Source organism: Mobula birostris, chromosome 25 (genome assembly GCF_030028105.1).
Source record: "Mobula birostris isolate sMobBir1 chromosome 25, sMobBir1.hap1, whole genome shotgun sequence".
NCBI classification, from domain to species: Eukaryota; Metazoa; Chordata; class Chondrichthyes; order Myliobatiformes; family Myliobatidae; genus Mobula; species Mobula birostris.
Genome location: NC_092394.1, coordinates 54436062 through 54463993, shown reverse-complemented (window position 1 = coordinate 54463993; position 27932 = coordinate 54436062). Strand labels below are relative to the sequence as shown.

The following is a 27932-nucleotide window of genomic DNA, read 5'->3' as shown; positions in this document are numbered from 1 at the left end:
ATGGAGGTACTTTCAAGGTGTACACTTACCGGACTACCCACCAGCCATCCAACAGCTTGTGGATCACATCCACCACATCGTTCTCCTCCAGGCTCATCTCATCCTCCTGCACTGCCATATAGCTTCGAATGACTTTATAACGTTCACCTGCAAGACCACACAAGGTCAAACCCAACAGTCTGCACAGTCTTATTTCCGTTAAGTCACTCAGTTCATCAGATCAACTGACCAGAACTGCCCAAAAAATTTAGATAACAGGCATCCCAATGAGAACCTATGAGACCCTTTCTCGATCTCTCTGTCTCCATCGCTATAGAGCCTACTACTGATGTCTTTTATAAACCTAATGAGTCTCACAGCTATCTGGACTGTATTTCTTCCCTCCCTGTCACTTGTAAAAATGTCATCTCCGTCTCTCAGTTCCTCCGTCTCCACCACATCTGCTCTCAGGATGAGGCTTTTCATTCCACAACAACTGAGGTCCTCTTTCTTCAAGAAAGGGGTTTCCTTTCCTCCACCATCAATGCTGCCCTTGCCCACCTCTCTTCCATTTCACACACACCAGTCCTCACTCCATCTGCTGCTACACTAGTGATAGGTTCCTCTTGTCCTCACCTACCTCTGTGTCCAGTACATAATTCTCCACAACTTCTGCCCTCTCCAACGGGATCCCACCATCTCCCTGTTTCTTTCCGGTTTCTACAGGGATAGCTTGCTACACGACCCTCCCAACCACTCGTCCCTCCTCACTGATCTCCCTCCTTGCAAGTGGAACAAGTGCCACAGTGTGGAGCCCCTAAAGCTCCTCCCTCACTCCCATTCAGGGTCCCAAACAGTCCTTCCAGGTGAGGCGACACCGTTTGGGTCATCCTCTGTACCTGGTGCTCATAATGTGGCCTCCTGTATATCGGTGAGACCCAGTGCTGATGGACAACTACTTTGCCGAACACTTGCGCTCCATCTGCCATAAAATGTGGGATCTCCCATGGGCCAGCCATTTGAATTCTACTTTCCATTCCCATTCCGCCATGTCAGTCAGTCCTCTACTGCCATGATGAGGCCACACTCAGGTTGGAGGAGCAACACCTTATATCCCATCTAGATAGCTTCCAGCCTGATGGCATGAACATTAATTTCTTGAACGTCTGGTAATCGCCCCCTACTCCTCTCCTTCACCATTCCCCATTCCTGTTCGCCTGTCTCAACTTATCTCCTGAACTGCTCATCACCTCCCTCTGCTGCTCCTCCCTCGTCCCTCCCTTCCATGGTCTTCTGTCCTCTCCGATCAGATTCCCCCTTCTCCAGCCCTTTACCTCTTTCACCTATCAACTTCTCAGCTCTTTACTTCACCCCCCGCCCCCTCTCCTGGTTTCACCTATCACCTGTCACCTTGTATTCTTCCTTCCTTCCCCCGCCTTCCTACGCCGACTTCTCCCCTTCCTTTCCAGTCCTAATGAAGGGTCTCAGCCCGAGACGTTGACTGTTTACTCTTTTCCATTGATGCTGCCTGGCGTGCTGAATTCCTCCAGCATTTTGTGTATGTTGACCCCAATGAGACCATCTCCTCCCAAACCAATGTACTACACAGATCCACCCTACTTGGGTCCGAACTAATGTATTACATAGCATCACATTGTGATGGTGTATATAGGGTATAGACCAAGCAAAAGTCCAGTTGGAAGAACAGATGGGGTGTAGAAAGTGAAATGGTGAAATTGTTTGAATTTCAGTGATAGCTACCTGACAAGTTAGACCAAGGAAATAACAGCATGGGAATATCATATTTTTTATTTTATATATATATATATACACACACATATAGACACACACACATCCAAGTGATTCAAAGGACACTGAGCCTGTCTACGAGAAGTGTCAGAGCCGTCTCTATTTCCTGAGGAGACTGAGGTCCTTTAACATCCGCCGGACGATGCTGAGGATGTTCTACGAGCCTGTGGTGGCCAGTGCTATCATGTTTGCTGTTGTGTTCTGGGGCAGCAGGCTGAGGGTAGCAGACACCAACAGAATCAACAAACTCATTCATAAGGCCAGTGATGTTGTGGGGATGGAACTGGACTCTCTCACGGTGGTGTCTGTGAAGCACCTTCAATTACTCCAAAAGACTGAGGTTTGGTAAAATACTGACAGGCTTTTATTCGCTGTACAATACGACCTCCACAGTGAGTGTCTGCCCCCGGACTGAGGGGGAGGGGCAAGACGAACACCTTTATACAGGACTCTGTGGGAGGAGCCACAGGGGCAGTCAGTAGAGGAGTGTGTCCAGACAGGCAACCGAGTTACAACATATATACATGGTTTATCACAGTCTGAAAAGAGGATGCTGTCTAAGCTGCATGCCACCTTGGTCAATGTCTCCCATCCACTACATAATGTACTGGGTGGGCACAGGAGTACATTCAGCCAGAGACTCATTCCACCGAGATGCAACACAGAGTGTCATAGGAAGTCATTCCTGCCTGTGGCCATCAAACTTTACAACTCCTTCCTTGGAGGGTCAGACGCCCTGAGCCGATAGGCTGGTGCTGGACTTATTTCATAATTTACTGGCATAATTTACATATTACTATTTAACTATTTATGGTTCTATTACTATTTAATATTTATGGTGCAACTGTAATGAAAACCAATTTCCCCCAGGATCAATAAAGTATGACTAATGACTAATGACTAATTCATGCTATTGAAGTTTCAGATATGTCAAAGCATGGCCATGAAAGTGTTGATTTTGGCAGTGTTCAGGAAGAATATCCTGGGAGGCTCTTCAAATAGGAAACAGATCTATTTCCATCTTTAATATCTTTATCTTTCCCTTTCCGGGTTCTCTTGGAGACCCTGGCCTGGAATTACATGTTGACTTTGGTTTTTTACGGGAATGGGACCCGTTCTCAGGGTTTCAGGGCCGGCCGTTGTTCAGCACGGCAAGGGTTCAGCCTGAGAACCCGGCTCGGATTTGGAAGCCTAAGATCTCGGGGCTCTGGAGGCGGGCGGATCGAGGGTCGGTGTCACGGCAGGAGACCCGTGTGTCGTCGGGGGAGTCGGAAAATCAGCTGCTCTGGGCCCGGACACCTGGGATCTTTGCGAACTTCAGGTACAGAGCTCAAAAAAAGCGACATAACAGACTTTTAACATCGTAAACCAGTAAGTTGTTGTTATGTCTCCCCACTCGCTGGGAAAACGGAGACACCTTCTTCTCCCTTATTAGGGAGAGAGAGAGAGAACCTGCGGTATGTTGAATACCGGGTGAAATGCAAAGTCTTTGGGGTAACTGCAGGTCTGTGTCTTTGCTATTGCTTTGCTCACACTTGAGTGCCCAGTGGCAGTGCCAATGCATGCCTTTTCTTTGCCGAGGGGGAAGGGGGATTGTTACTTGCTGCCAGTTACACACAGGAGTGAGGGGAGCTGGGGGGCACTTTGGGGTTCTTACGTTTAACTGTCATTCATTCTTTGGGGCACTTCTGTTTTCATGGATGTTTGCGAAGAGAAAGCATTTCAGGGTGTATATTATATACATTTCTCTGACATTAAATTGGATTTTTGAACCTTTGAAATAAGGGCATATGTATGGAACAAAATAAAAAGAGTGATTAATTTGCTTGTGGTTTTACTACCAGTTCTCCAACAGTCAGCTAGAAACGGAGGAGCAGGTACACTGACAGAGATTTTGGTCATGGAGGATTTTAATTCCCTTGAGCCTTAACACAAAGGGATTAGGTGGGATAACATTTATAAGGTGGACCCAGAGGTATTGTTTTTGAGTCAGTATGTAGATAGTCTGAGAAGAGAAGGGTCTCCACTGGATTTCATCTTGGGAAATAAGCTGGGCAAGAGTGGGAATTTCAGCAAGGGAGCATTTTGGGAACAGTTGTCAGAATTCAGTCAGTTTTAAAGTTGTTATTGATAGAATAAGGATGGCCGTCAAGCTTTCGTCCTAAATTTGGGGAAGGCCTATTTCAATCACATAAGGCAGGGGCAGGTAGAATTAGGTTGGCAGAAGCTGGTTTTTAGATTCAACAGCATCCAATGAGCAGAGGCTTGTAAAACTGAGAATGCCAAGTTAAACTAAATCTCTCCTCTCTGTAGATGATCTGTATCCCTCAATTCCCTGCGTATTCACATGTTGATATAAAAGCTATTTAAACACCTCTATTATACCTGCCTCTACCACCACCCCGGCAGCCCATTCCAGGCTTCCACCACTCTGCGTAAAAACCTTGCCTCTTTTAAACTTCCCCCTCTCAACTTGAGTGCATGGCCTCTGGTACCTGACACTTTGATCTTGGTAAAAAGATCCTCAGAGCACTCTACCTTTTATAATTATCAGGTCTTCCCTTCAGAGAAAACAGCCCAAATTTGTTCCATTTAATCCAGGCAGTATACTCGTAAAACCTGCTCTGTATCCTCTCCACTGTCTCCACATCCTTCCTGTAATGGGACAGACAGAACTGTACACAATATTCCAAATTTCAACTAAGTTACATAGGACAACATGACTGCCTGATTCTTATACTCAATGCCATGACTAATGAAGGCAAGCACATCTTCTTTACCACTCTATCTATTTACCTGGCCACCTTCAATGAGCTATGGACTTGGAACTCAAGACCCATCTGTACAATAGTGCTGTTAAGGGTCTTGCAATTTATTATATCCCTTCACACTTGACCTTCCTTATGCAACACTTTGCATTTGCTCGGAATAAACCCGATCACTGTCTCACTGTATACACCTGGAAGATTCAGAGTACATTTATTTTCAAAGTGTGGACACAGAGTACACCTCTGAGATTTGTCCTCCCACAGGCATCCTTGAAACAAAGAAACACCTTGGAACCCATTTTTAAAAAACATCAAATACCCAAAACACACAACAAAAGAACAAATTGCACAAACGGCAAAGAGCAAGCCAACACATGACAAGTGGCAAGTTAAATACAACATTCAAAAATACATGGTCGTGCACTTGGGTAGTAGAAATAAATGTGCAGATTATTTCCTAAACGGGGAGAAAATCCAAAAATCTGAGATGCAAAGGGACTTGGGAGTCCTTGTGCAGAACACCCTAAAGGTTAACTTGCAGGTAGAGCTGGTGGTGAGGAAGGCAAATGCAATGTTAGCTTTCATTTAAGAGTTCTTGAATACAAGAACGGGGATGTGATGCTGAAGCCACACCTTGAGTTTTGTGAACAGTTTTGGCCCCTCATCTTAGAAAGGATATACTGGCATTTGAGAGGTTCCAGAGAAAGTTCATGAGGACGATTCCAGAAATGCAAGGATTACTATACAAGGAACATTTGATGGCTCCAGGTCTGTACTCACTGGAAGTTAGAAGAATGAGGGGGATCTGTTGAATGTTGAAAGGCCTAGACAGAATAGATGTGGACAGTATGTTCCCCATGGTGTAGGGAGTCCAGGACAAGAGGGCACAGCCTCAGGTTAAAGGGGCATCCATTTAAAACAGAGAAGCAGAGACATTTTGTTAGCCAGAGGGTGGTGAACTTGTGGAATTTGTTACCACAAGCAGCTGTGGAGCCCAAGGATGTGGAGGAAAGGCCTGGCAATCTACTTCCGTATCTTGCCATGAAAACCCTATGAACCCTGTGGTCCACAAGATCACGAAGAGTCAGACTGAACTAAATGACTGAACATCAAAGGTTACGGGGAGAAAGCCGGGTAATGGGGTTGAAGAGGTGAAAAAAGGATCAGCCGTGATTGAATGGCAGAGTAGTCTTGCTGAGCCAAATGGCCTAATTCAGCTCCTGCGACTTTTGGTCTTACAACTGAATGCAATTCTGGTCGCTACACCATGCGGGGGGGGCGGGGTGAGATTATACTGGAGAGGGAGCAGAGGTGATTCACCAGAATTGGAATATTTCTTGTCACAAAGAGAGATTGGATTATCTTGGCTTATTTTCACTGGCTGAAGGAGGCTAAAAGATATAAATTAAAGGGGGATAGACAGAGTATAGTGAAATATTCTTCCAGCAATGTCTCAGGTGAGAGGTGAGAGGTTTAGAGGAATCGGAATGGGAAATTTCACTGAGAGTGACTGCCTGAGAAGGTGGTGCAGGCAGAGAAATTCATTATATTTAAGTAGCGCCTTGTCTCACAAAGACATGGAGGGCCATAGACCAGAGGACCTATGGGTAAGTGGGACCGATGCAGAGACGTACATGGACATGGAGAAGTGAAGACTCTTTTTCCATACTGTATAACTCTAGGCCCCACTCTACGCAGACTCACGTTGATGTTTTACACACCCGTCTTATACAGCTCAGCTAATGTATTACACAGATCTATAATACACAGGTCATCACTGTATGGGCTCGAGCCAGGTTACCACATATGCTCAGGCTGCTGTATACACAAGTCCTCTCCACACAGCCTTAAGGTGGTGCATAACAGCACATTCCTCTGCACAGGCTGCAGCTGATCTTTTACAAACCCTTACCCTTGCCCTCCCGCAGGCCCAGCGTGACCTAGGTGACGAGGGCTGTGGCTGTTCAGTGCATTGCCTCAGTTGTGGCTTGCTATGGCTTGAGGCTGAGGCTGCTGGGCCACACGGGCCTGCCCTATAGTGCACCAGCTCACGTTATGCACAGGCGGATCACACTCTCACCTTCATAGTTGGGCTCCTGCTCCTCAATCTCGTCAGGACTATCCAAGGGCTCCAGGAATGCTGCCGGCAGCCAGCCCCTCCGTCCTTCCATCTGACAGAACCACCAGCCTGCACCGGAGAACAGTTACAGGTTCAGTGCCCAATGAACACTCAGTTGCTCACTCAGCAACAAGCACACCCATGTGGATGCTCCTGCAGCAACCAGGTTAGTGGCACCTTGACCAAATCCGAAGCTCAGCATGGAAGGGTGAAGGCAGACAGGGCAATGGTGATAGGAGACCTGGTAGCTGGGGGGCTGACAAGAGTTTCTGTGGTCCTAAGATGTGATGGTGTGTTTCCTACTAGGCGCCAGGATCTAGGATGTCTCTGAGCAGTTGTAAGATATTCTTAAGGGAGAGAGTGAGCAGCCAGAGGCCATGGTGCACATTGGCACCAGCAACTTGGGTAGACAAGGGGAATGAGGGTCTGCATTGTGAGTATAGGGAGTCAGGCAAGAGGCCAAAAAGCAGGATCTCAAAGATACATGTCCCTGTGTTGTGATGGATTAAATTTTGTACAAATATTAGATGAAAGTCTGCATAGTGGTTGTATGCTTACACTAGAAAATCTGCAGATGCTGGAAATCCAAGCAACACATACAAAATGCTGGAGGAACTCAGCAGGCCAGGCAGCATCTGTGGAAAAAAAGTAGAGACAACATCTCGGCCCAAGACCCTTCACGAGTCCTGATGAAGGGTCTTGGTCTGAAATGTCAGCTGTTTATTCTTTTCCATAGATGCAGCCTGGCCTGCTGAGCTCCTCTGCATTTTGTATGTGTTGCTTGGATTCTTACCCGATATGTTTAAGTGTTTGCTAATCGCCTCTGGATTCATTAGTGTCATGAGATCAAAAGACCAAAAAATTTATCTGTCTCAGTGTGTCTCTCAATGCTTGTGGATTGAACCCTCTATTTATCGAGGAACCTCTCTCTCAGATCTTGGGACTTCACCTGGACCAAAGACCCCCTAAGATGGGCCCAGGGAGATTTCACGTGTCGGAATTTGGAGTTCCTCTGACAATGACAACAATCAAGTCGCAGCTGAGAATCGTGAGCCCTGAAATCTTTGTGGAATTTTTTTTAACTTACTAACATTTAGCGTGGTTTATTTGTGCTCTCTGTTATATGATAATAAATTAGGCTTAAGTTACTTTGTTGTACTTGTATGCTTATTACTGCATTTCCTGATCACTCAAATTGATTTGGGTCATTTGGCTCTGATCAACCTAACCAATTACAGTCCCCCTCCAATTTAGATAGCCTTTCCCCTTGGATGCTTCTGGGGGGGTTGGGGATGATCTAGCAGAGAAAGTCACAGCAGCCAGGTCTCTGGCATTGAGTCTGGCTCTGTGACTTAGAAGGGAAGAGGTGAGCAGTAGTGATAGGGATTCATTGGTTATGGGAACAGACAGGAGGTTCTGTGGACGAGAATGAGATTCCCAGATGGTACATTGCCTCCCAGGTGCCAGACCAGGAACATCTCTGTCTGAGTCCAAAGCATCCTTAAGGGGGAGGGTGAGCAGCCTGAGGTTGTGTTCCACACCAGTAGCAGTGGCACAGGCGCGAAGGTTGATGAGGTCCTACAAAGTAAGATCAGAGAATTATGTGCTAGGTTAAAGGGCAGGACCTCCAGTGTTCTGAACTCAGGGTTGCTGCCGTTGTCACATGCTATTGAGGCCAGAAATAGAACACGGAAGGATAGTCAGATCAGTGTGCATCATGCTTATATGCTGTGGCATTTTGAGGTAAATAAAGGGGTAGAAATAAAGAAAATTAAGGTGGTTAAGTCCCTAGAGCCTGATGGTCAATGAGAGAGGCAAGAGATGAGATTGCTAGGGCCTTGACCATGGTATCCATGTTTTCTAACCACAGGTGAGACCACGGAGGACTGGTGAGTGAAAAGAGTAATAGGAATAACTCTGTAAACCCTAGACTCAAGTCAGTAATAGAAAAGCTTTTAGACAAGAATTTTAGAGATAGGATTTTTGAGCATTTGGAAGAGCATGACCAAATTAGGGGCAGTCAGAATGGCTTTATGCAAGGCAGGTCATGGCTTACTAACTTGAACAAGGTTTTTGAGGAGTGAAAAAGGTGATTTATGAGTGTTGAGGATTGGAAATGCTTTGAGAGGTTGGTCATGACTAGACTGAACTCCTGCCTCAGCAAGTACCTGGACACATTGCAATTTGTCTATCGTCACAATAGGTCAATGGCAGACACAATCTCAATGGCTCTCCACATGGCTTTAGGCCGCCTGCACAACACAAACACCTATCTCAAGATGCTGTTCCTCAACATTTAATACCATCATTCCCACAATCCTGATTGAGAAGTTGCAGAACCTGGGCCTCTGTACCTCCCTCTGAAATTGGATCCTCGACTTCCTAACCAGAAGACCACAATTTGTGCGGATTGGTGATAACATCGTCTCCTCACTGTCAATCAACATTGGCGCACCTCAGGGGTGCGTACTTAGCCCATTGCTCTACTCTATATACACATGACTGTGTGGCTAGGCATAGCTCAAATACCATCTATAAATTTACTGACAATACAACCATAGGTAGAATCTCAGATGGTGACGAGAGGGTGTACAGGAGTGAGATATCCAACTAGTGAAGTGGTGCCACAGCAACAACCTGCCACTCCGTAATAGTAAGACAAAAGAGCAGATTGTGGACTTCAGGAAGGGTAAGACGAAGGAACACATACCAATCATGGAAACATAGAAAACCTACAGCACAATACAGGCCCTGCAGATCACAATGCTGTGCCAAACATGTACTTAATGTAGAAATTACCAAGGGTTAATGTACTTAATGTATGAGGAAAGTTTGGCAGCTTTGGGCCTGTACTCGCTGGAATTTAGAAGAATGCATGGGGATCTCATTGAACCCTAACCAACTGTTGAAAGGGCTAGTTAAGATGGATGTGGAGTGGGTGTTTGCTCTGGTAGGGGTATCCAAAACTAGAGGGTACAGCCTCAAAAGTGAGGGGTGATATTTTAGAAAGGAAGTATGGAGGGATTCTTTTAGCCAAAGGGTGATGAATCTCTGGAATGGTCTGCCACAGACTTTGTGGAGGCCAGGTGAGTGGGTATATTTAAAGCCGAAGGGAAATTCCTGATAGGTCAGGGCATCGAGGGATATGGTGAGAGAGCGGGTGTATGGGGTGAATGGGATCCAGGATCAGCCATGATGAAATGGCAGAGCGGACTTAATTGGCTTAATGGCCTAATTCTGCTCCTGCGTCTTATGGTCTTAAGATCCATTGTTCAATTCAGGTGAACCTGTCCTGCTTGGACAACTCACACATACCCAGGAATATTTCAGTGATACAGAAGTTAGAAGCTTCCCTCACCCGCACCACTCCTTATCATATTCTTGGACAAGCTAGTACATGCCCACTGGAAGTAATCCTAAGAGAACAACTCCTTAATCCCTAATTTAGGGATCTAGCTCCCTAAATTTACTTTGCAGGACCTCATCCCTCCTTTCACCCATATCTGGAGCATTGTGTGCAGTTTTGGTCCCCTAATCTGAGGAAAGACATCCTTGCCATAGAGGGAGTACAAAGAAGGTTCACCAGATTGATTCCTGGGATGGCAGGACTTTCATATGAAGAAAGACTGGATGAACTGGGCTTGTACTCGTTGGAATTTAGAAGATTGAGGGGGGATCTGATTGAAACATATAAGATCCTAAAGGGATTGGACAGGCTAGATGCAGGAAGATTGTTCCCGATGTTGGGGAAGTCCAGAACGAGGGGTCACAGTTTGAGGATAGAGGGGAAGCCTTTTAGGATCGAGATTAGGAAAAACTTCTTCACACAGAGAGTGGTGAATCTGTGGAATTCTCTGCCACGTGAAACAGTTGAGGCCAGTTCATTGGCTATATTTAAGAGGGAGCTAGATATGGCCCTTGTGGCTACGGGGGTCAGGGGGTATGGAGGGAAGGCTGGGGCGGGGTTCTGAGTTGGATGATCAGCCATGATCATAATAAATGGCGGTGCAGGCTCGAAGGGCCGAATGGCCTACTCCTGCACCTATTTTCTATGTTTCTATTTTCTATGTATCATTATGGAACATAATTTCTGGATATTTTACCCGCCTCCTTCAATATTCCTGAGCCTGCCACCAAGAAGGTGACCCATTCCAGATTCACACCTACACCTATGAAGCAACTATCTATTGTTGTCACTAGCAGTTCTCCTACTTCTGTTACTCTTGGACCTCGCTCCACTTCCCATCCTTCTGCGAAGCTCAGCCTTCCCCAGTTGCTATCATCTTGGCTCCATCTAGATCCAGACCGACACTCACCCCACCAGTTCCCAAAATAGAGAGGCAGTTTTGGGGTGGGATGCACTGTAAGCATTCCATCACCACCTGCCTCCATTCCTTCCTCTTCCTGCGGGTCATCCAATCAATAGAATATAGAACATACTACAGCATAATACAGATTCTTCAGCCCACAGTGTTGTGCTGACCTCTATAAACCTATCTAGTCTACACCTCCTGCACAGCCCATAACTATAGAAGTCCCTTAATGTATCACCACATCACCACATCTGTCAGTGCATTCCAAGCATCTACCATGCTGTGTAAAAATATCTTACTTCTGGTATTTCCCTTAAGCTTTCCTCCAGTCACCATAAAAGGATGTCTACTGGGAAAAGGTATTGGCTATCCGCTGTACCTATACACCTGGCTCAAATCACCTCTCACCTTCCTTTGCTTCAAAAAGAAAAGCTCCTTCTCTGACTAACTTTCCTCAAGATGTAGGGTGACACCACACAAAAAGGCTAGCTACTCAATATTATTTGCAGATAAAATTTATTTATAAGATCCTTTTAGCTTCAAAACTATTTAACTGTTTCACAAAAAAATCAAAATGCAGGCTCAGCTACATTTAAAACACCACGATACGCCCTTTCCATTCCTGTTCTTCATGCTCCCCAGACCTTCCAATTGTAAATGAATTTCTGAAACAAGCTCATCTTAGGTCTGTCTTCAGTGGTGACTGTTGGATGTTAAGGTGGGAACTGGGAATCCTCCATCTTCCTGCAGCTTCCGCAGAGTTACATCCTTCGACAGGAAGCCACACAAATCTTGGGGCAGCACAAAGACATCAGAGTCATCTCTGACAAAAGCTGGCTCCCGGCAGAGATAAAAGCAGGGACAACAGTACACTGGCTAACACAAGAAAGACTAATAATCCTGGAAATGTGGAGCAACACACCCAAAATGCCAAAGGAGTTCAGCATGTCAGGCAGCATCTACGAAAGGACAAACCCTTCACCAGGACTGGAAAGGAAGGAGGTCAGAGGACAGAATAAATTGGTGGGGGAAGGGGGAGCATGAGCTACCTGCTGGTAGATGTGTGAATCCTGATGAGGGGGGCAAAATAAATAAAGTGAGAAGCTGAGAGGTGATAGATGGAAGAGCAAAAAGGGCAAAAGAAGGAATCTGATAGGAGAGGACTGTAGATCATGGAATAAAGGGAAGTGGGAGGGAAGCAGAAGGGGAAAGGTGTGGGTAATGGGCAGGTTGTGAGGGTGGGGGATGGAAAGAGCGGGGTAATAGGGCCACAGGGATGAGGGAAAATAAAGGTTATACTGAAGGGAGAGGTTACCAAATTCTGTTAATATTATTGTGAGAATATTATTTTATGTGCTGTATGTGAGACAAACTGTGTTTTCCACCTTGGTCCCAGCAGAATATTGATTCATTGAGCTGTATACGTGTGTACAGCTCGATGACAATAAACTTGAACTTCAATTTGAAAAGTTAGAAAAATTAATGTTAATACCATCAGGTCGGAAACTCCCAAGAATATGAAGTATTGCTCCTCCAATCTGTATCTAGCCTCACTGTGACAGTAAAAGAGGACCTGGGGGAGACACGATGGTATGGGAATAGGAAGTAGAATTAAAATGAATGGCCACTGGGAGATCCTGGCTGTTACAGCAGATGAAGCAAAATGATTGATAAAGTGGTCCTCCAGTCTGAGCTGGATCTCACTGAAGTAGAAGAGGCCATCCTGGGAGCACTGGATGCAATAAATGCCACTGTGAAATGCTGCCTCACTTAGAAAGACTGTTTAGGTCACCAAATGGTGGTAAGGGAGGAGACTGAGTCAGAGTAGGTACAGTCGTGTCTTACTGAGGATTCACAGGGAGCATTTGTGTTTCTTTGAGGAAGAGGATCTTCTTACCATTTTCATGTTTTTCCACAATCTCGACAACATCCCCAGTCTGGATGCTCATTTCATACTTGGAATTCTTCCGATAATCTGCAATTGAGCGATATGTTTGCAGCAACATTGGTCCTGTGATTTCTAGTAAGAAAGAACAAGGTTAATACAGAGCACTGGCCAAACCAAGCAAACAATCAGGTATATTTTAATTTATGTACAGGTTGTTTGGGTTCCATGTACACTCTTTCTAGTATAGGTTCTAACAGTCTTACTTGAATGGAAACACGTGTAGAAATCTGGAAACAGACGAGCAGGTGTGGGCCATTCAGTTTTGCACGAGCAGTACACTCAGTGTTTTAGTTACCCTGAAACCTTGTTGCATCATGTGTGGGCTGTGTGCCTTTTGCTGTTCCTATGTAGCGATTAAATAAATATCACCATCCAGCATGTTGTTCTTTGACAGATGTGTTGCATTTTGGGAGATCAAACAAAGTAGGATTTTCACAATAGGGACCTGGTGAGTGTTGTGGAACAGAGAAACATAGGAATGCAAATACAGGTTTCCCTAAGAGTAGCATTTGCAGGTAGACGGGATGGTGAATAAGGCTTTAAGCTTTCATTGAGTATAAAAGTCAGAATGTTATGTTGGTGAAGTCAAACTTGGAATATTGCATTCATTTTTAGTCACTCTGCTTAGGCAAGATGCCATTAAACTGAAAATAGTACAGAGGAGATAAACAAGGATGTTCCTGAGACTCAAGGATGAGAGATTGAGTAGATTGGTACATTTTTCATTGGAGTGACAGCAAGTCTCAACCACACAAAGATGGACCCAGCAGAGAGACAGCAGCTGACCTTGGCCCTAAGATTCATCGGTAAGAGTGATTCGTCGAGGCAACAATGTTCCGATGGAATTCCTTTTGTTTCTGTCTCCATCATGACAGAAGGATCCAGCAAAGTTTGAACAGTGATGTTTTGACATTGGTGGCTTGAGGAGAGGGTGCCTTCTATTCTCAGTGTATGTCCTGACTCTACATTCCGAGAATCCTCAGTCTACATACTGAGCTTCTCTAGTCTACATTGAGTTTCTCCGGTATCCATTCCACGCTTTTCAAGTCACAAGTACCCAGGTTCCCAGCGTTGTGGTCCCGTGACTCAGGTCTGCACAACAAATGAGCGCTTCGAGCAAGCTTATCAATTGATTCAACAAATCATCATTCAAGTCAATAGTGTAAATTCTGGAAGAGCCCTACTCCAAAAGCTGATCCCTGGCTGGAGTGTGCAAATACACAAGTAAAGTAACCCTGTCAACCTCTTGATGAAAGTCATGGTACAGACTGGAAAAATTGAACTTTCATGTAGCAAATTAAACAGATCTACAGAGAACCAGCTAGCTTCGCGATGGAAGAAACCTGTCTGTGCTGTCTTGATCTGTAAAATTGAGAGTATATCCTAATACCCTCTGGAAAACATTGCAAAAGATAAAACATTGTGAGCAAGATTTGAAAAGGTTCCTTCTGTAGGTTTCAATTTTCATGTTGTCAATGTATCCCAAGGACTTTTCTCTATGTTCCCAAGGTTTTTATTTTTCCCATTGTTTCCAAGGCTTATTCAATGTGTTTAGGGTTTTTCAATTCCTCCCCATTTCGAGGACTCCCAAGCCACCCTTCTTGATCTCACTCGAGGTTCCCAGGTCTCTCCGTCTCTCAGGATTCCCAGGTCTCTCAGTCTCTCTGGATCCCCAAGTCTCCTTGCCTCTCGAGTTCCCCATGCCTCCCTCTCAAGTTCCCCAGGTCTCTCGAGTCTTCCCGGGATCTTGAGTTTTCGGGTCTTCCAGGGCCATCAAGTGCCAGCTATAGGGAAGGGGGTCCTGTAGTGACTTCTTCAGGCCTGTGCCGGACATCAGAGCATTGGGCTCTAAGGTTTTTAGAGTACCTGAAATGGTTAATTGATGCTTAACGACAGTTATTAATAGTTTAAGAGTTCTTTGTGTTTTTATCAAGCGATTCACTCTTTGTAATGCGGTTTCCTGGCGCTTTCTGTTTAAGTTTGTTAAGTTTATTTTGACAGGCTCAGGGATTCTGTGTTAGTTTTATTGTTGAAACAGATGCCTGATTAGCTCCAATCGGAGAGTCCTCACTTTGAGAGTGATCCGTCTCACAGTATCACTTGGTCGAGCTACCTCTGTCTAAGCTCTTGTTTCTGTCTCTACATGGAAGTCTTTGGCTCCGTTATTGGCAGTGTACACCATGGCACTTGTCTACCAGCATCACTGAAGGACATTTTGGACAATTCCCTCATCTGGGACTTCCAGTGGACGCAGGTCTGTGCGCCTCAGGGGCTGCGCCTATAGAGTGGGGCCTTGTCACAACCACAGATTCGGCAGCACAGCAGAGAAGGCAATTGCACTCCTGAATATGCACGTGACAGCTAATTATTATTTAATTATGATAGTATTTAACTCCATTGATTCCGTCATAGTATTTATCGAGACTTGGACATAGCTACGCTTCGTTATCTGCATTCCACCTTGCTTGAGAAATTGGATTGTCAAGTCAACTGACTCTGAAGACTTGAGGTGTTTGTTTTATTCTTAGTTGTTCTTTTCAGCTGCAGGTGTAGGCTTTGTTTTCCATTTGAGTGTTTTAGTCAATGACCCTGCTTGGCCTAGCGTTTATTGTTTTATTTTCCCTTTAACACTGTTTGCGTTAAAGTTTTGTGAACTATTGACCTGCTTCAGTGTCTCTCACTCCGCACTTGGGCCATATCCGAACCTGGTGACACGTTCTTCTGAATTCCAGTGAATACAGACCCAGAGGCAACGAACGCTCTTCGCATGACAAGCCATAAGGTACTTGAACAGATACGTGGATAGGAAAGCTTTAGAGCAGGGGCTCCCAAACTTCTTAATGCCATGGACCAACACTATTAAGCAGGAGGTCCATAGACCCCCGGTTGGGAATCCCTGCTTCAGAGGAATATGGACAAATGACATGAGCTCAGATGGGAATCTCAATCAGCATGGACCAGTTGGGCCAAAGGGCCTTTTTCCATGTTCTATGACTCCATGATTCTACTTGGAGAACAACTGGGTCCCCTCCAAGACTAAAAAGGTAATTGGTGTGGAGCCTGAGGATGTGGGCTTAGTCCTAAATGAATACTTCACCAAGGAGAAGAACATGAAAGACAAAGAAATGCACACAAAATTGCTGGAGGAACTCAGCACATCAGGCAGCATCTGACCCTCTGTTCCTCTGACTATACCCCTTGCCCATCCTCTGGTTCCCCCCCCCCCACTTGTCTTTCTCCCCGGACCTCCTGTCCCATGATTCTCTCATATCCCTTTTGCCAATCACCTGAACAAGTCTTGGCTCCATCCCTCCCCTCCTGTCTTCTCCTATCATTTTGGATCTCCCCCTCCCCCTCCCACTTTCAAATCTCTTACTAGCTCTTCCTTCAGTTAGTCCTGACGAAGGGTCTCGGCCCGAAACGTCGACTGTACCTCTGCCTTGAAGCACACATCAATCTGTTACCCAGGGCTATCAGATCTGTCCTAAAACAGCATGAAAGGAAGGAGGGAGATAGCTGGAGCTTTATGGGAGAAGGTTCACTAAGATGTTAACTGGATTGGAGGATGGTCGTTATAAGGAGAGATTGTATAGGCTGAGTTTATTGACATTGGAACCTAGAAATCTGGGGGGGGCGGGTGCAGTTTTACCTGATCATATAAAATTGTTGGAGTCATTGATTGGATCTTTTTCCCATGGTAGGGGTATCAAAAACATAAGGGCATAGTTTTAAGATGAGGTGGAGATTTAAAGGGGATCTCAGGGTGACTTTTTTTTCGCTTAGAGAGTAGTTGATATCAGAAATGTGGTACCAGAGGTATCAGATAGAATTACTCTGTTCAAAGAAGCACTTCAAGGTGCAGAGAAGGGTCCTAATGCAGGCAAATGGAATGAGTGCCCAATATAAGCAGTATAACATTGGCTCCATGAATTAATATTCACCAACAGCTCAGTCTGAATGATCATTAGACCTTAAGTCAAAAGCTCAAGGAGGGAGATAGATAAAGGTGAAACTTAGCTGAATAAAAAGGATTATAGCAAGCTGTGCCTTAAAGACTGAAGAGGGAATTAGGGTCAGACTGGCAGACTCGTCCTTCCAAAGTTGGGTGCCTGGTTAGTGTGAGGTGATGAGGTTGAAGTTTGATACTTATGTTCCAAATGCAGCCATTATCAAGCTTACTTCTCTTCAAAAGTTGTTCTGCCTCAAAAGGTACCTGGACCATTGCATTTTCTTCTGGGACAGAGGCAACTTGTAGGAGAACCAATATCCTGACAGGAAGATTTGCTAGTGCTACTCAGGAGGATTTGAACTAGGACAGCAGGGTATGGTATCCAAAATAGTAGTGTGGCAAATCAGAAAGCCGAGACAAATATAAAAGGGAAAGTGACCAGGAATATTACGCAGGACAGGAAGGGTCAGGACAGAGTGATCAGCAGCACTGGGACTCCACAGGGGACTGTCTTGTCTCCCTTTCTCTTCACCATTTACACCTTGGACTTCAACTACTGCACAGAGTCTTGTCATCTTCAGAAGTTTTCGGATGACTCTGCCATAGTTGGATGCATCAGCAAGGGAGATGAGGCTGAGTACAGGGCTACGGTTGGAAACTTTGTCACATGGTGTGAGCAGAATTATCTGCAGCTTAATGTGAAAAAGACTAAGGAGCTGGTGGTAGACCTGAGGAGAGCTAAGGTACTGGTGACCCCTGTTTCCATCTAGGGGGTCAGTGTGGACATGGTGGAGGATTACAAATACCTGGGGATACGAATTGACAATAAACTGGACTGGTCAAAGAACACTGAGGCTGTCTACAAGAAGGGTCAGAGCCATCTCTATTTCCTGAGGAGACTGAGGTCCTTTAACATCTGCCGGACGATGCTGAGGATGTTCTACGAGCCTGTGGTGGCCAGTGCTATCATGTTTGCTGTTGTGTGCTGGGGCAGCAGGCTGAGGGTAGCAGACACCAACAGAATCAACCAACTCATTCATAAGGCCAGTGATGTTGTGGGGATGGAACTGGACTCTCTGACGGTGGTGTCTGAAAGCAGGATGCTGTCCAAGTTGCATGCCATCTTGGTCAATGTCTCCCATCCACTACATAATGTACTGGGTGGGCACAGGAGCACATTCAGCCAGAGGCTCATTCCACCGAGATGCAGCACAGAGCGTCATAGGAAGTCATTCCTGCCTGTGGCCATCAAACTTTACAACTCCTCCCTTGGAGGGTCAGGCACCCTGAGCCAATAGGCTGGTCCTGGATTTATTTCCTGGCATAATTTACATATTACTATTTAACTATTTATGATTTTATTACTATTTAATTATTTATGGTGCAACTGTAATGAAAACCAATTCCCCCTGGGATCGATAAAGTATGACTATGACTATGACTATGACTATGACAGTGACTGGGGAAGTCTGATCAACTACATTGCATCTTATTAAGATAAAATAAAATAAAATCTATTTTAATCTGAGGCAGGTTCGATGTTGTCGTTTAAAGTTAAATTGGATAGATATATGGACAGGAAAGGAATGGAGGGTTATGGGTTGAGTGCAGGTTGGTGGGACTAGGTGAGAGTAAGAGTTCGGCATGGACTAGAAGGGCCGAGATGGCCTGTTTCTGTGCTGTAATGGTTATATGGTTAATGTGAGATGCCTGACAGGTGAAGCAGGTGAACTCAAGGCATCAATTCGAGCACGGGACTAAGAAATTACAGCTGTTACAGAAATATGGTTCTGGGATGTCTGGACTGGCAGATCAGTGTTCCAGGGCGCAGATGCTACAGGCATGGTAGAGGTGGAGGTAAGATTGGAGGGGTAGTTGCACTAGTGAACATCACAGCAATACTGAGAGATGACATCCCCAGTGGGAACATCAGTAAAGTCAAACAGGTAGAAATTAAAAATAATAAAAGGGCAATCATTTTAATGGGATTCTACTATTGGACCCCAATAGTGGGAATTATAGGAGTATATATATGTCTGGATTTCAGGGTGTTAGGATATGTTAGGGTTGTAACTGTAGGTGATATAAACTTCACTAATATTGATTGATAACGGATTAGACAGGGCAGAATTTGTTACGTGTGTTCAGAGCAGTTGTCTATTGCAATATGTCACTGTCCTTTGTAGAGAAGGAGCTACAACTGACCTCCTTGTAGGAAATGACTTGGGGAAAGTTGCTGACGTGACAGTCATGGAGCACCTCGGGGACAGTGACCATAATTTCATAAGTTTCAAGTTATGGAAAGGATAGAACTGATCCTCAAGTTGTCATAAGGGGGCGTTGAGAGCAGACCCAAATGCAAGATACAGACACTGAAGTACTAGGAACAGGACAAGGTTTATCAAGAAAGCAAGGGGAGTCAGGAAGAAATGACACTGGACACGGACACAGGCCCTGGACGAGACAAGGACTCCAGGCCTGGGCTAGTACTAAGACTAGGAAAGCAGGACCAGGACAAGGAACTTGGAACCAGGAGCCTGGGCTAGGACTCCGATCCAGAGACTGGACAGGGACCCGGAACCTGGGTCTTGACTCGGGCTCGGATCCCAGATCTAGGGGAGGACAAGACGTGGCTACAGGACTGGACGTGGAACTCCTGCACAGGATGAGGCACCTGGACAGGACGAGAACACAAAGCCTCGACTTGAACAGGACGAGGTTCTAGGACTTGACTTGGACTAGACAAGGTACTTGGACGTGGCTTGGACTAGACGAGGGACTCCTGGACTGGATGAAGGAACTCCAGCACAGGACGAGGGAACTCCAGCACAGGACGAGGAATCTCCAGCACAGGACGAGGGAACTCCAGCACAGGACAAGGGAACTCCAGCACAGGACGAGGGAACTCCAGCACAGGATGAGGGAACTCCAGCACAGGACAACGAATCTCCAGCACAGGACGAGGGAACTCCAGCACGGGACGAGGGAACTCCAGCACAGGACGAGGAATCTCCAGCACAGGACGAGGGAACTCCAGCACAGGACAATGAATCTCCAGCACAGGACGAGGGAACTCCAGCACGGGACGAGGGAACTCCAGCACAGGACGAGGGAATTCCAGCACAGGACAACGAATCTCCAGCACCAGGCTAGGTGAGGTACTCTTGGGCTGGGCGAGGAATTCCTGGGCTGTGCAAGGAACTCCAGCGCAGGACGAGGAACTCCAGGCCAGGACTTGGCTCTTGAACTAGGCTAGGCTCGGCTCTTGGACTCGGCTTGGTTAGGCCCTTGGGTACGGAGCCAGGACTCCATCTTGGAGCGCAGGGCCAGGACCCCCCTAGGACGCAGGGCTGGGACCCTTTCTAGGATGCAGTGCTGGGATACTTTCTAGGACGCAGGGCCGGGATGACTGCCGAGGATACTTGCCGAGGGAAACTGCCGAGGTAATTGTCGGGGATTCGGATGGGAAGGGGAAGGGAACAGTCCAGCAAAAGAAGCTGAATCCCAAAGCTATTTATGTAGCCAGACCGAAACTAGAATCGATTAAGGAGCCCAACAGAACCGGGGAAAACAGGAAAAACTCGGAATACGGATCGATGAACCGGACCGTGAACTGCAATGCGGACTTCACGTACCGGACCATGACACAAGTGGCAGTCATAAATTGGGGCAAAGCTAATGTTAATGGCATCAGACAGGAACTTGCATAGGTTGACTAGGAAAGGCTCTTTAGGGAAATTGTAAGGGGATGCTTGGCAAGTGGGAGGCTTTCAGAAGTGAGATGAGAGTTCAGGGATAGCACATTCCTGTTTAGAATGAAGAGCAAGGCTGGTTAGGTAAAAGGAGACATATCAGGTTTGTATCAAATAAACTCCTCAAGATACAGAGAACACTTAAGAAAGAAATTAGGAGGGAAAGTAGTCAAGGGTGATCCCTGGCAGATAAGATAAGAATCTTAAAAGATTCCAACATCATGTGAAGAGTAAAAGGGTAGCTAGGGAGAGACTAGCTTCTCTTCATGATTTGTGAGGTGACCTATGTATGGATCCACAGGAAATGGAGCCTGCCCAAATGTATTCCAGGATGTTATTGGAAATATAGAGCATAGGACCCTGGAAGACAATTTTTTTGTACCTTCATTAGCCATGGTTGAGGTACCGGAAGTCTAGAATGTCATTCCTTTATTTAAACAGGACAGCAAGAATATAGAAAAGAACTGCAGACTGGTGAGTCTTACGTCAGTGATAACAAAGTTATCAGGAGGGGTTTTGAGAGAGAGACAAAGATTGATTAGGAATAGTCAGCATGGCTTTGCGTGTGAGAAATCATGTCTCATGAATTTGGTTGAGGTTTCTGAGGAGGTGGCAATGAGGAGTGATGAGGATGAGAGGGAGGTTAGATGTTGTCACAGTAATCTAGGCTGGTACATGGAAATGAAATGATTAGAATATATAGAGAGCAAACATAGGCAAATGGGACTATCTCAGGTAGCCAACTTGGTCAGTAGAGATGAGTTGAGTCAAAGGGCCTATTTCTATCCTGTACAGCCCTATAACTCTACAACTGAAAAGTAGGCTACAGTATGGCAGATGGATTAAACTCGGTCAAGTGAAAATTTCATGCACTTTGGGAAGTTAAGCCAGTATAGGCATACAGTGTTGTTGTACAGAAAGACCTGGGGGCCACGAGTAGATAGTTTACTGAGGCAGGGTGGTGAATAAGGTGTAAGGCATGCTTGTCTTCAATGACTGAGGCATTGAGTACAAGAGTTTGGATATCATGTTTACAGTTGTATATAACATTGGTTTACCACACGTGCAGAATTGCCTGTAGTCCCAGCATCTGGAAAAGGTACTTGGAAAAAGCAAACACATAGGGACGTAGAATTAGTGGAAGCAAGTAGGATGAATATTGATAGTATGGCAGTCAACATTGACATGATGGGCTGAAGGGCCCATTTCTGTACTCTACAGCTCTATGTAAAAAAAGTTGCTTTGAAAATCTCCTTTAAATTTTCCCCTTCTCAACTTAGATCCATGTTTTCTTGTATTTAACACTTTGAATTACCAAAAGGAAGAAATTGGCAGCCTTAGAGCACATTAAATCTCTGGGACCATCAAGTGCATCTTTGTACCTCGTGAAAATCTAGAGAAGAAATTGCATCATCTTTAGTCACAGGTGAAGTTCTGGAATACTAGAGGATAGTTCCATTTTTATAATGTTTTGCCATTACTTAAGAAGGGCAACATAGACATAACAGGCGACTACAACCTGATGAGTGGTAGGTAGGTAGATTACTGGAGGGAATCTTGAGGACCAGCATTTGATCAGAACGAGGTCTAATAGTCAGCACAGCTGTGAGTGTGGGAAATTGTGTCTCATAAACCTGTTAGCTTTTTGAAGAAGTAAACAAGAGAATTGGTGATATCGATATGACTTTAGCAGGGTCCCTCATTGAAGGGTAGTCTGGAAGGTTAAGCTGCTTGAGAGTGGATGCACGATTGATGATGGTAGAAAGCAGAGATGATGGTATGAGTCTTTTATTGGAGAGTAGGCCGGTGATTAGTAGTATTCCCCAAGAATTGGAACTGGGCCTATTGTTGTTTGTTATTTATACAAGCAATTTGGATGAGAATAGTCAAGGAACAATTAGTAAGTTTGCAAATGACAGTAAAATAGGTGGTGTACGCAGTGACGTGGAATATCAAGAACTACAGCAGGGTCTTGATTGGCTGGGTAGGAAGACTGAGGAACAGCAAAAAGAATTTAATTTAGAATTTAATGTGAAGTGTTACATTTTGGAAAGGAAGACAAAGGTAGGACATTTACATTGAACAGAAGGGCATTGGGTTCTGTTGCAGAACAGAGGGACCTTGTAGCACAGGTGCACAGTTCCCTTAAGGTGGACTAGACAGGGCAGTGAAGAAGGCTTTTGGCATGCAGGCCTTCATCAGTTAGGCATTGAATATAGAAGTTGGGAGGTTATGTTGCAATTGTATATGACATTAGTGAGACCACACTTGGAGTATGTTTTTCCAGTTTTGGTCACCACGTTAAAGGAATAATTAAACTGGAAAGAGTACAGAAACGATTTATAAGTAAGTTATCCGGACTTAAGGAACTGAGATATGAGGAGAGGTTGGACAGGTTGGGCCGTAACTCGTTGGAGCATAGGAAACTTGGGTAATCTCATGGAGGTATTGTTTTAAAGTCACCAGGATCATGCATGGGATGAGCAGTCTTCTTCCAGGGTAGAGTGGAAACTAGAGGACATAGTTTTAAAGGTAGAGGTGAAAGGTTTATTAAAAACCTGAGGACAACTTTCTTTTTACACAGCAGGAAACCAGCTGCCAGGGGAAGTGATTGAGGTTTGTTCTTTTGATTCATTACGTATATAGACAGGTATATACTTAAATAAGGCAGGTATGTAAGGCACATAAGACAGGAGTATGACAAGAGATTAGAAGGATATGGGCCAAGTGCTGGGAAGTACATTTTAGTCAGCACGGAAATGTTTGGGCTGAAGGGCTTTTATCGGTGCTGAAACACACTGAATCTAGGACCCTAAGTGGAAAATATTTCATTTTGGGCAGTCAATATGACTTTCACAGTGAATAGTAGGAGTCCAAGGAATGTTGTAGAATGAAGGAAGTTATGAGTTCCCTGAAAGTAGGGTTACCAATAGAGAAGGTGGTGAAGAAGCTGTGTAGCATGCTGGACTTCATCAGTCATGGCACTAAGTATGGAAGCTGGACTGTTATACTGCAAATCTACAAGCTGTTGGTGAGGCTGCTCCTGGAGTATTGTGTACAGTTTTGGTTACCCTGTTATAGCAAAGATGTCATTCAGCTGGAGAGTATGCAGTAAGAGTTAATAGGACAATGACTGAGGAGAAGCTGGGCAGCCTAGAACTTTATTCCATGGATTGTAGAAGACTGTGGGGTAACCTTGAGGAGGTGTATAAAATCATGAAGGCATAGATGATTACACATAGTCTTTTTCCCAGGGAAAGGGAATCAAGAACCAGTTTAAGGTTAGAGGGGAGAGTTTTAAAATGAACCTGAAGGACAACTTCCTCACACAGAGGGTGATGTGTATTTGGAATGAGCTGCCAGAGGAAATGGCGAGGCAGCTATGATAACAACATTTGAAAGACATTTGGACAAGTCCATGGACAGGAACGGATTTGATACAGGCAAATGGATCTAGGCTTCTTGATTGGTTTGGATAATTTGGGTCAAGGGCCTGTTTCTGTGCTGTATGACTCTGGGGAAAAGATTCTGACAATCTAGCCTTATGTTACATATGTTATAGACATCTATCAGGACTCCCCTCCAGCACTCAGAAAAACCATGAAGGTTTGTTGAACCTCTCCTTACAATTAATAGTCTTTAAACAAGGCAACATCCTGGTGAACCTCTTCTGCATCTTCTCCAAAGTCTCCACATCCTTCCTGTAATGCGATGGCCAGCACTGCACACAATACTCCAAATGTGGCCTGACCAAACTTTCATATGTTCAATCTTTATACTCAACACCCTTACCAATAAAGGGAAACACTCTTACTATTGACTGTGAAAATCATGAAACATGTGGCAAACCTTTCTTTCTGCCCTATATACTTGTGTGCCTTCTTTCAAGGAGCAAAGTTCAAAATAAATTTATTATCAAGGTACATATATGTCACTGTATACATCCCTGAGATTAATTTTCTTTTGGGCATTCACAGTAAATACAAAAAACACAGTATAGTCAATGAAAGATACACCCAACAGGACAGACAAACAACCAGTGTGCAAAAGACAACAACTGTACAAATACAAAAAGAAAAATAATAATAATTAATAAATAAACAATAAATATCAAGAACGTAAGATGAAGAGTCCTTGACAGTGAGCTCATAGGTTGTGGAACAGTTTAGCGTTGGGTGAGTGAAGTTATCCCTTCTAGTTCAAGAACCTGATGGTCGAGGGGTAATAACTGTTCCTTAACCTGATGGTGTGGGTTCTGAGGCCCCTGTACCTACTTCCTGACGGCAGCAGCGAGAAGAGAGCATGGTCTGGATGGTAGAGGTCCTTGATGATGGATGCTGCTTTTCTGCAACAATGTAGATGTGCTCAGTTTGGGGGGAGGGCTTGTCCTGTGTTGGACTGGGCTGTATTCACTATTTACACTGTATTCTTACACTGTATAAAGAAGTTGTTCCTCAGGTCCCTTTGAAATCTTTCCCCTCTCTCCTTAAACTGAGGTCTTCTAGTTGTTGATTCCCTTTCCCTAGGAAAATTAGGCTTGCACCCCAAGATTCCTCATACATAAATGCTCCTCAGAGTCTGCTCATTTACTGTAAAATTTCCTCTTGCATTTGATCAGTCAAAATGTGGCACACATACCATCCACTGTATATGACAAACAAATATTACAATTCTAACATCAGTGAAACTGTTGATCTAAGTCAATCATAAGCGGCAGTTCTGTTGGGTGGATTGATAACTTACCAGAGGAGTTAGTCCTTGGTCTGCCTTTTGATATCAGGTACGTTTCTGTCTTCTTTGTCCTGCAAATATGCATGTGTTGTATGAGAAGTTTGCATCCATCCATCCCACATCTCCCCTCCTCTGCAATTCAAGGCCCATACGTCACTTCTGCCCTTTCCCCTTCTCACACTTCTCCAATCATTGAAGGTCCATCGGCCTCAGCCGAAGTTAATCCAATTACACCACCACACCGGCTCCTTGGGGGAGAAGTTCTAGAGCTGTAGGATCTCTGACTGGTACTATGTAACTAGTGGTGTACCACAGGGGTCAGAGTTGGCACCTCTGTATCTCGTGTTGCATCACAAGGTATGGTGCAGGAAGTTCTGTAAATAGTGATGTTTTACAGAGACAATGGTGGGACCTTTGAAACTATTGATGTGCCATGGGGGTCAGTGGTGGGACCTCTGCTTTTGTCATATATATTTATAAATGACTTGTATGAGAATACAGGTAGATTGATTAGCAAGTTTGCAGGTGACCCAAAAATTGGAGTTATTGAGAAGGACACGTGTTGTCTAAGAATCAGTTGGAAAATTGGAAGGAGCAGTGGCAGATGGAATATAATCCAGATATGGGGGAAGTGATGCACTTTTGGAAATCAAATTCCAGTAGGACACGCAGAGTAAATGGCAGAGGACTTAGGAGCACTGTTGTACAGAGACACCCTGGAGGGCAAGTCCATAGCACCCTGAAAGTGACAACGCTGGTGGATAGGATAATTAAGAAGTCATTTTCAATTAACCCTTCACAGGCTGAGGCAGTGAGTATAAGAATTGCAAGATCATGTTGCAGTTGTACAAAGCATTAGACTGCACTTGGAGTATTGTGCACAGTTCTGGTCATTACATTACAGGTACGCTGTGGTTGTGATACAGAGAGTGCAGAAGAGATTCACCAGTTTGTTGCATGGAAAGGAGAGATTGGATTGGCTGGGTTTGTTCTCACTGGAATGTGGGTATCAGTGGACTGATGGACTAAGAGAGTGATTGAGGCAATAATGATCATCTTTCAAGAGTCACAAAGTTTGGAATAGGTCCAGAGGACTGGAAAACTGAAAATGTCACTTCACTGTTTAAGAAGAGAAGGAAGCAAATAAAGGAGACTATTGGTCAGTTAGCCTCACTTCAGTGGTTGGGAGGATGTTGAAGTCTACTACTAAGGATGAAGCTTTTGGGGTATTTGGAAGCACATGATAAAATATGTCAAAGTCAGCATGGTTCCCTTAAGGGGAAATCCTGCCTGATAACTCTGTTGGAATTAGAAACTTAGAAATATAGAAAACCTACAGCACAATACAGGCCCTATGGCCCACAATGCTGTGCCGAACATGTACGTACTTTAGAAATTACTTAGGGTTACCCATAGCCCTCTATTTTCCTAAGCTCCATGTACCAAATTCTTTGGGGAAATAACAGGCAGGATAGACAAAGAAGAGTCAGTTTGACAAGGTGCCTCACATGAGGCTGCTTAAAAAGAGCCCATTTTATTGTAGGGTAAGATAATAGCTTGAAATATATGCATAATTCTCATCCACCGACATTTAGTTGAGGTTCACTTTAAGAAGCTGGTCTGACATGAAGATGCAATGAAGTGAAGTATTTACTGCACTTTATGTTCTATGTTTGTTCCTCTAAACCTTTCAACTTTCACTCTTAACCCATGACTTCTGTGTGTCATCCCACCCAACCTCAGTGAAAAAGCCTGCTTCAATTTACCATATCTATACCTCTTGTAATTCTTTATGCCTCTGTCAAATCTCCCCTCAATCTTCTACGTTCCAAGGAATAAAGTTCTAACCTATTCAATCTTTCCTTATAACTCAGGTCCTCAAGTTTCAGAAATGTCCTTGTAAATTTTCTCTGCGCTCTTTCAACCTTATTTACATCTGTCCTGTAGGTAGGTGACCAAAACTGCACACAATACTCCAAATTAGGCCACTTCAACGTCTTATACAATTTCAACACAACATCCCATCTCCAGTACTCAATAACTTGCTTTATGAAGGCCAATGTACCAAAAGCTCGCTATACAACCCTATCTGCCTGTGATGCTATTTTCATTGAATTATGGACCTGTATTCCCAGATCCCTTTGTTCTCCCACACGCCTCAGTGCCCTAAATGGCTGATAGTCTACACTCAGCCAGATAGAGGGGCATAATTCCTCCTCCATTCCTTGCCTTAATAAGCCCAGTCAGCAGGGCCTCCAACACACACACGCCTGTGGCTGGGAAACAGACAACACCAGGACTGTGCTCTTTCCATGCTCGCTTTGGTACGGAGGCCAGGAAGTGCCAATTGCCTTGCAGCTTCGACAGTGCCAGCACATCGGGACATCAGAGGTCTCTGAATACCATAAGACCATAAGACAAAGGAGCAGGATTAGGCCATCTGGCCCATCAAGTCTGCTCCGCCATTCAATCATGGCTGATCCTTTCTCTCTATCTCCTCCTCAACCCCAGTTCCCGACCTTCTCTCCGTAACCTTTGATACTGTGTCCAATCAAGAGCCTATC

At 44.8% G+C, this 27932-nt stretch overlaps 1 protein-coding gene across 3 annotated transcripts in view; it reads right to left on the bottom strand.

Moving 5' to 3' along the window:
- ncf1 (neutrophil cytosolic factor 1) overlaps positions 1-27932 on the bottom strand; it is a 110710-nt gene that overhangs the window by 14222 nt on the left and 68556 nt on the right. For all 3 annotated transcript variants that reach the window (XM_072243671.1, XM_072243672.1, XM_072243673.1), the window contains 4 exons: positions 25381-25439; positions 12886-13008; positions 6637-6744; positions 30-147 (listed from right to left, as the gene is read on the bottom strand). In XM_072243671.1, the coding sequence (XP_072099772.1) occupies positions 30-147; positions 6637-6744; positions 12886-13008; positions 25381-25439 (408 nt within the window). The remainder of the gene's footprint in view (positions 1-29; positions 148-6636; positions 6745-12885; positions 13009-25380; positions 25440-27932) is intronic.